At 20.5% G+C, this 10022-nt stretch overlaps 1 protein-coding gene across 2 annotated transcripts in view; it reads right to left on the reverse strand.

Moving 5' to 3' along the window:
* Positions 1-10022, reverse strand: part of LOC102680701 (calcium uniporter protein, mitochondrial) — a 91962-nt gene that overhangs the window by 1273 nt on the left and 80667 nt on the right. For both annotated transcript variants that reach the window (XM_031509871.1, XM_006614547.2), the window contains exons 3-6: positions 4837-5016; positions 4637-4755; positions 1868-2014; positions 32-235 (exon numbers count right to left, since the gene is read on the reverse strand). In XM_031509871.1, coding sequence (XP_031365731.1) covers positions 32-235; positions 1868-2014; positions 4637-4755; positions 4837-5016 — 650 coding nt within the window. The remainder of the gene's footprint in view (positions 1-31; positions 236-1867; positions 2015-4636; positions 4756-4836; positions 5017-10022) is intronic.

Here is a 10022-nt window from a genome sequence, read left to right on the forward strand (position 1 = left end):
TGAGAATTGAAGTGTAGTGTAGTATAATAACCTGTTTCGTTAAGACGAAATAGATGAATAATGCCATCGTGGTGCCATAGTTAACGAAATATGTAACAGGTTCCATGATATCCCAGGAATATTCCCACCAAGTCAATCTGGCAAGGCCGCTGAATTGAATCGACATTAGAACAAGACATACCCAGATGAAGATATTTGCCCTTCTATTTGCTGTAGTCTCTATTTCTTGCAATTTCTATAACATTTTAAAAAATATTATATATAATTTTGATATGAATCGAAATAGGATTTATAATTTTTTTTTATTTATTTTTTGGCTCATCTTGGATAGTTATATTCCTTAATAGTTATATTTATTGTCAATATGAAAAATTATATTATAAAAAAAAGTTATTAAGTTTAGAATGATAAATATTTTATGATTTAGTTTTTTTTTTAAATATTTTAAAATATTTCTTAAAAATTTCTTAAAATATTTTCTTTTGAATTCAAATCGAAATCTTTTATAGATATTTTAAATGATTTTGAATAAAAAGATTTAAAATAATTTATTAAAGAAAAGATTTTAAATTAATGATTTTATATTTTTTATACAAAATATTTATTCTAAAATATTTATTCTAAAAGAAATATGATTTATTATATTGTAAGAAATTTATTATATTCGGAGAAATTTTAATCAACAAAATCATTTAATATCTTATAAATTTATATATAAGATTTTTAATACTTTCACAGTTAAAATGATCACAGTTATCAATATGATTGTAATAGTTACAAATTTTCATTATGATCTATTTATTTATTTATCTAAATAATAAATTATATTTATCTAAATAATAAAAATTTATTTAGATTATTGATTTAGATATCATTAATGTACAAATTATAAGATCTCTAGTTATGATATTCATACATTTCAAAGAAATAATAATCGAAAGAAAATAATGGAAAAAAAAAGAATAACATTTTAATTAGGCGATTGTGAAAATGCATATATATAAATAATTAAAATTGAAACTTGCAGAGAATGAGTTAATTCATCGTTATGAAGAGAAAACGATGAAAGAAGTTGGTACGCATTTAGTCGAATAATTGTGCACACGTGCCGCATTCCAAATCGTTGAAATGCTAATAACATTTCTTAAACTTTAATTCAAATAATATTATTCCTGTTTCACATTCATTGTCACGAATTGCGATTGATTTATATTTGCTTGTCAGCGAAAACGGATTTAATCGGAAGCATTCTGTTTTACCGCTGAGAAAATTATACGCAGAAATTATTCCGGGTTAATTATACCCAATTATAACTCGACGTCTGAGTTCTCAACTTTCTATTATTTTTAGATTATAAAATTGTACTCAAGTTTTTACGACTTTTCGATATTTTTAATTAACTATTTTTAACTAATTAAATAAACTATTTATTTAGTTACTTTTTATCTTTAATCGTATAATGGAATATCATTAAAATAAAGAAACTTCATTTAAGTGAGATAAAATTATTTGTTTAAATTAATTATTATTAAATTTAATTATAGACACATTATTCTAATTGAAAAATCTTTTCTTAGTTATAAAAATAAAAACAAAATATAAATTATACTAAAAATATAATATTGTTGTATTAATTATATATTATATATTAATTATTTTAATTAAAAATATGATCTAAATATCATAAAAAAAGATTTTTTAAAAAATTAAATTTAAACAGAAAAATAATTAAACAATAAAAAATTAATAAAAGTTAAATTCACCACGTAACTTGTAAATAAATTGTAATTTGTTAAGAATGTAGATATATATAGTTTAACAGAAAATCAAAATTGAGTAAAATTTTCTTATTGGGAATGATATTTACCTGCTCAAGAGGTTCTAATTCTAATCTGACAGCCTCCAGCTCAGTTAATACATGCTTCTCCATATTGACATGGTGTTCTCGAACATGAAATGTTTCGTACAATTGACCAATTAATGTTTGGATGTCTGATAACTTCTCTATGTTTTCCTGGAAAAGATTTTATTTGAGAACATTTATTTAATTTTTATTGAATATTTTTCGAAAACATTGCTCATATTCAAATGCTTGCTTATACAATATCGTTATATATTTTTTCTTAATCCTTTAAAATGATCAATTAAATTAATTATAAAATATTTTACTTGAAAAAAATAGTTGAAATAGGTTATAATAGAAAAAAATTTAAAAATATAATTGTATATTGATATAACAATATCGAATAATTTCAATAATTTTTTAACATATTATCAAAAGCATGATTTTAAACAATTTTTTTCTTATTTTAATATAATCTTTCTTATTTTATATAATCTTATTTTTTCATATAATCCGCAGACAATATAATTTCTGAGATATTTGCAAACAATTTTTGATATTACTATATGTCTGTAGTAGTATATAACATATGTGGTATATATATATATATATATATATCAGAATGGGACCATTGAAAAGCGGTGAGAAAAAGTTTGTCAAAAATCTATATTTTCTAAATAGATTTGAATAAAATTTTTTTAAAGATTTCTTTTGTAACATAATGACATAATAAAAATGGAATGTTCTTTAAAACGGAATAATTTTTTAAAAATTGGATCAAATGATTTGAATTTTTTTGAATGTTAGAAAGATTAATTTTTTAGATAATATGTAAACAAATAATATGTAAAAATTTCAAAAAAACTTTTATCGATTGAAATCGCGAAATAAATAAGATCTTTTTTATTTTATCTTTTTTATTTGAAATTATAAAAACCAATTCCAAACATACTTTTTAAATTTACAACAATAAATAAGTTATATATACATGTATAAAATTTCTTTAAAATCGATGAACATTACTATACGAGCTACAAACGATTGAAAGTGCTCAAGTTCGCAGTTTTTGACAGATTTTGATCTATAATTATAATAAATCTAAAATTTTTTATATCTTTCGATAGTTTTTTATGTATAAATGATTTTGATGAAATTTTGTATGAAATATATACAATTTATTCAAACTTACAAAAGACATTTAAATACTAATTTTAAGTAATAATTTAAGTAATAGTAGTAATAAGTTACATTTATTGAATTGGCATTTTTACTGTAATTGTATAAAACTAACTTCAATTGTTCAAAAATTATTTTATATTTTATTTTTCTTTGGATCCGCGAACATTAGCGAAGTTTGTTATAGTTAAAGATTCTGTCATATAACAATACTAGTATAGATTTGATGTAATATAGATTTCAATATAAATTTTGTTTGGATTAAGATATAAAAGATTTGTTTCACACTGCTCAAATTTGTATAATATATGTATTTTTATATATGTATTTTAATATATGTATAATATATGTATTTATACAAATTTAATATATATTTTTTAGGTGTCTTATGTTGATCATTTGAAGGCAAGTTTGTATCCCTGATTTATCGATCGCTCTGTGATGAGAATTGCCAGAAATTTTTTGTAAGGGAAGTATATTATAATATAATTGCTGATATTGCTGATTGAAAAATATCAGTCAATTAAATCAATTTTAAAAATTTAAAATATTTCTCTCAAAAAATATTATTCTCCTATAATATTATATATTTCTATCTTATCCAAATATAGTATAAAGTCATCATGTAATTGATTGAGTGAGGATAACAAATATCAATGCTGCGACTATCTAAAAAATCCTGAATTTGTATTAAGTTTATATTAAAACTGTTATTATTTGGTTTTAAAATAATTCTAATTCGAGAATATATAATAAAAATACTTAATGGATATCCGCATATTTAAATTCAAATATCCATAAATTCGAGCAATAAAAAGAACTCTTATTTGTACATGTGATCGGTATGAATTATTTTTATTCTTAACTAAGTTTATTAAAATTTTCGCTATTTTTTATGCTAGATTCCGTATCGAATATTCTACGCTCAACGCATGACGATGATCTGTAGTATGAAATGATATGATTGTATTAATACATTTGAATAGCCAACAATACATAAGTTATATCTGTGTAAAATAAAATTCAATGTTATATTGAATATTGTATGAAATGTTATATGGAAACTTTTTTTATTAAAATTTCTAGAAATTAATAAATATCCGAAACTTTAAATTTTAACTTTAAAATTTAAAGTTTATTTCCTTTCTCCCTTTCTTCTTTTTAAATTTCATATCAGAAGTATATATTTTTCGGAAGTACATGCCAATTGTTTAAAATTATATACAATATATACAATATATCGACAATTATATATATAATATATCAATAATATATTAAAAAATTATTGTAAATTAAAATCAAATCATTAACATTTGGTGTCAAATAATTCTCCAATTTAAATAATAAGATAATAAAATAATAACAATTTTAATTTTATATTTTTATACTTCAAAAGTATAAAATTGATATAAAAATAAAAGTATATTGGTATAAAAATTTAAATTCATGATTTATATCAAATATTAAAGTTTCATTAAAAATAGAAAGTAAAAATATAAAGAAGTTCAAATCTCTGATATTTTTTTTATTATCCGAAATTAAATTTTTTTAAATTTTTAAAAATTCTTCTTTAAAATAAATCATTTAATTGCGATATATTTTTTAAAAACGACTTACCATTGTGTGTTTGTGATGCAATGGTGGTTGCACTAAATATTCGGCATCATTTATTATCAATCGAAAATCGTTTTCCATTAACGATTCTATCGTGTTGTTGGAACCTATTCTAATACCATCTGAAATATCGTAAAAAAATTTTATATAATATATTTTATTTACAAATGAATGCATTTTTAAGAGATTTTTCGAGGATTTACCAATAGTTGTTACAGATGCTCGATCGATACCACCGTCTTCTTTCTTCAGCATTTGAATGAAGTCTCCTACAGTGTGGGTAATTGGTTTCAAGACAAATACACAGTGCTCTTTTCTGGATGGCAGTGGTACTGTGATCTTTGGCAATCCTCTATGGTATGTTATAGTTACGTTTGAAGTAGCTAAAGTAATTTTAATTTTTGATAAATTAATTAATAATATATATATAATATATATAATATATATAATATATATAATATATATAATATATATAATATATATAATATATATAATATATATAATATATATAATATATATAATATATATAATATATATAATATATATAATATATATAATATATATAATATATATAATATATATAATATATATAATATATATAATATATATAATATATATAATATATATAATATATATAATATATATAATATATATAATATATATAATAATATATAAATTAATTAATAAAATTTTTTTGATAAATTATTAGAAAATTTAATTTTTAGAAATTTTCAAAAATAAAGAATAATTATAATGAAATATATATATTTATGAAATATATTATTAAATATATATATTTTCAAAAATAAAGAATAATTATAATGAAATATATATATATTTTTAAAAGAAATAATAACATAAAAATACAAAAAAATTTCTTTTATTGTACATATCGATTTCAATCATCACTATTAAAGTAAATATTTATATAAAGAAGAATATTTGAAATTTTTTAAAAATATGATTAGATTTGATTTCGATTATTGTATATATTAAAGTACTATTTTAAATAGCATTAATTAACAGAAAAAGAAATTTAATATATTTTCAAAAAAGAAATTTTAAATATATTTTCATCAATAAGTCACCGAATATGTTTTATCTTAAGGAAATAATTATTAAATAATTATTAAAGCATAGATATCATTTTTTGATTGATTTATTTAATTTTATTATATATACTTATTTTACTGTAAAAATTTGAATTATTGTCTAATTCTAATCTAAATTAGAATTAAACAATGATTACTTTAGACAATAATTACTTTAGAATTAGACCAAAGATTACTTAATCCATACTAATCACGAGAAAATAGTTTATATATTGTAAGAAGAGCAGATTAAATCACTCGAAATTACTGATAGAATAAGATACATTTTTACTTAATTATCAATAAGAAAGAAAATTCTCGATGATAATGATCTATGTATCAATGTAATCTTATTTTTTTAAAATTAAGATTTACAATTAAGAATTGGATGATACATGAACAACAATAAACATTAGATTAATTAGTATAATCGATGGGACTAATGGAAAAAGTTATAAATAACTTGGAAAGAAATTACTATAGAAGTATTAAAAAAATTAATAGAAAAAATGTCGTTATTCAAGCGTTATATCTGCACAAAATATATCGATGAAAAGAAAATATAAGATTATATATTATATAATTACATACTTTTTGATAAAATTTTAACTTAAAAATGATTTATATGACATATTTTTTATATATGTATAATAAATATTAATTTTATTTTTTAATATATATTATAATATATAATATATATTTTAAATTATTTTATATATAAAATCTTATTTTATATATATTGTCTAATTTGTATATATTCAATTATTATGAATGATAGTACACTTTTATGTATAATATAATACTACATATTACATTAGATTTTTATCATTATTCTTATCATTATTATATTATATCAATTTTTGGTATAATAGCTTGGTATAATAGAAAGTTGATTTTGATTTTAACAAAATTGATAACTGTTAATCAATAATTGTCGTGAATGATATTTTATCAATTGTTAATCATTACAAATAATATTAAAACCAAGATTTGTTGATAAACATCAGAATTATATTTTCTATCGTAAAAAAGTGTCAAGTTATTTTTTATTATTAAAACAACCAGATTAGACTTATATTAATAATAAGTTTTTTTTAATTTTATCTGAAAATTTCTTGTAATATTCTAAGCTTTTTTCAAAGATTCTTCTTTTTTGGGATGATTGAAATAGAATTTAGCCTTCAATTTTTTTTGCATTTTATCGCGTTAATTGAATTAAGAATCGCGTAAAAAAATTTATTTTCTAAAGTTTCATATGATTTTTTTCATTTATTTTCTTATTTGTTGTTAAAACCATCTAGTCTCTATTTCTGTTATGAGATGCACGTTGTAAAATAGATGAAAAAAAAATTTATTCTCATTTATTTCAAATTTATTTATTTCAAATTTATTCTCTTATGTGATTTATCGAGAGAAAGATTTTTTTCTATAAATGAAAGAGAAGAAATTTTTTCTATAAATTTTAAAGAATGTTAATATAAAGAATGTAGTAAATTTATGATTTTTTCTTTTTCATATTTGTAATGAATTTTTGAGATAAAATCATCATTGATATAATTTCAAAACAAAATTTTCTATGATATTTATATTACTGAAACATTTTTCTCAATAATATACTGTAATCATTCATCAATAAAGACGATCATAGATAATTATATATTTCGATTAATAAGATATATAAGATTGGAATATCATCGGAGATGAATGCAGAATATAACAGAATGGAATTATATTTTATAACAAAATTTATTGAAACAGAATGGAAACAGAAACTTAATGAGAGGAAGAGAAAATTCGATTTAGTTATCGTAATCTTCTTCAAATAATCAGATTAAATGCACTATCTTTCAATTAAAGAGGGATAGAATAGATTTTCGGCATTAATGAATTATATTCAAGCTGCATAATCTCGTTTAATATAATCGTTAATATATCAAAAGTAGAAAGAGAAGAACTAAGCATTCGTTCAAGGAATGAAACTGTTTCCATGAATTCGTTTGCGTGATGGTCGCATGATCGAGAGCTAGACGTTAACCTGGTTAGCAACCGTTGATATAAAGAAGGTATTAGAGTGTGGAGACCGGAATGGTGCATACGTGGATCTTTCTGTTGTAAGCAGAACGGAACCGAATACTGCGATCCGGCTACACGATCTTTAAAAAATGCATCGTGCTCAAGCAAAAGGTGGAAAACTACGTTAGATACGTGGAGCGAGAAAAATTGTTGTTGGTCAAGAGTATGCACTTATGTATATTTTGTAACGAGGAAAAGTAGGATTTCATTTCTATTGGCAAGAAAGTTTAAATTCAATGGACAAGATATAGTTATATTAAGACTTAAACTTCTTAAGAAATCTTTTATTGATAAAATAAATCGTAAAGAAATACATAAAAATCTTTTTTACATATTAAGTTAAATAATAATATTTAATTATAATACTGTAAGTTTTTTATTTAAATTTTATTTTACGAAAATATAATTATTGTAAGAAAAAAATATTGAACGAAAAATATAAAAAACAAAAAAAATATGTTACGAAATTTAATTGTCATTTCTTATGAATTTATTCAATTATAATAACAATAATAATAAAAAATAATTTAATATTCATCAATCTTATTGAATTCTTTTATTAAAAAATTTCTTGAATCAAAAAAAAAAACATTTCCACGAATATAAAAATAAAATACAGAATACAATAAAACTTAAGAAAAAACTGGCAATTAATTTTCTCTTTTCTGAAAATTTGTTTTAAAATGTAATAATTTTAAATGAAATCTCGATAAAAATTCACAAGAATGCTCAGGCTTGTATAAACAGCATTTTTTAAAAAATATGATAACATAAAACGAGCACCGGAAGGAATTATGCTTGTTGGAATCAAGCAACCGGTTTCTCGATCAATGCTTGCATAATAATATATTCGTATAATTTTGACAAGTTCAATTTCTTTTTATGAAATATATACCGTTAATTAATTCAAGTTATTTTTTAATTATATCTATATTAAATAAATATTTGTTTATATATTATGTATAATATAAAAACATTGTTTTTGATCAAACATTTATTTCTAAAAAATATTATTTATTAATGATTAAAAATTCATATATATAACATTTACTTTTTTCTATTATAATTACTGTTTATTGCTTTTGATATTATATGCATTTATTTTTTTTAAACATTAATATTTTTTAGAAAATCATTAAGGAAAAAAATAAATATTTGATTTAAAAAAATTAAAAATTATAAAAACATAAATTTTTTGATATGTGTCCGAAATCTGAATAAATTTCTCATATTATTCGATTAAATCTTTAAACGATTTTTCGTAAGAAAGCTATGGAGAAAGTTATTCTCTTTATTGGTAATATGTTTCATCATATATGACTTAATTATTTATATTTATTAAATTATTTTTAAATTTTTGATTGAAAGTATTAATAAATTTTTATAATTATATAATTTTTTAATCATAAAAATTCATTACCTATAAAAATTATTATAAAAACTAAATTTAAAATTAGATTTTTAATATAATATTCAATTTCAATATCTATACATATCTATATACTATATATCTAATATACATATCTAAATTTTAAAATTTATATCATTTAAAAACGCATTTTATTTTCCGTTTTGCGAGAAAATAAATCTCTTTTATAATATAATTACAAAAAATATTGTAATTTTAAATTCAATAGATTTATTATTATTGCATCTTAATAACGGCTGAAAATCTAATATTTGATGTTCCTATGAGAAAGATCAATGCACTTCTTCAACGATTCGTAGTTTTCATGTTGGAAGTGGTAAAGATGTTACCACTACCTTTCATTGTCCTCCCTTCTTCTTAGCTTTGAAAAGTTCGCGGTGGTGAAATTTCTCAAGCCAACTAGTCTACATCTGTATTCCGTTCAACCAATAAGTGAATTGTGCGCGCCGACATTTATTCTACGGGGTTGCGCATCAAAAAGAAAAGAAAAAAAAAAGAAAAAAAGAAAAAGAAAGAAAAAAGGGAAAGAAAAATAATAAATAAAGAAAAAAAAATATATATAAAAAGATTTTTTTTCTATCGCGTGCTGTTGATTGTGTGAACGTTCTTCGAGTGGCGTGGCCTCTTCAAGGATGCGCGAAAACTGATCATTGGGGATTTCCCCAAGGGTAGGCGAATAATGTCTTGTCTCGGAACTATCAGGATCTTCATTGCACCAGTTCATGGCGATTTCGTTTTTTTCGTCATATTTTTTTAAATTTATATATATATATATATATATATATATACAATATAT

This window comes from Apis dorsata, unplaced genomic scaffold, assembly GCF_000469605.1.
Source record: "Apis dorsata unplaced genomic scaffold, Apis dorsata 1.3 scaffold_189, whole genome shotgun sequence".
NCBI classification, from domain to species: Eukaryota; Metazoa; Arthropoda; class Insecta; order Hymenoptera; family Apidae; genus Apis; species Apis dorsata.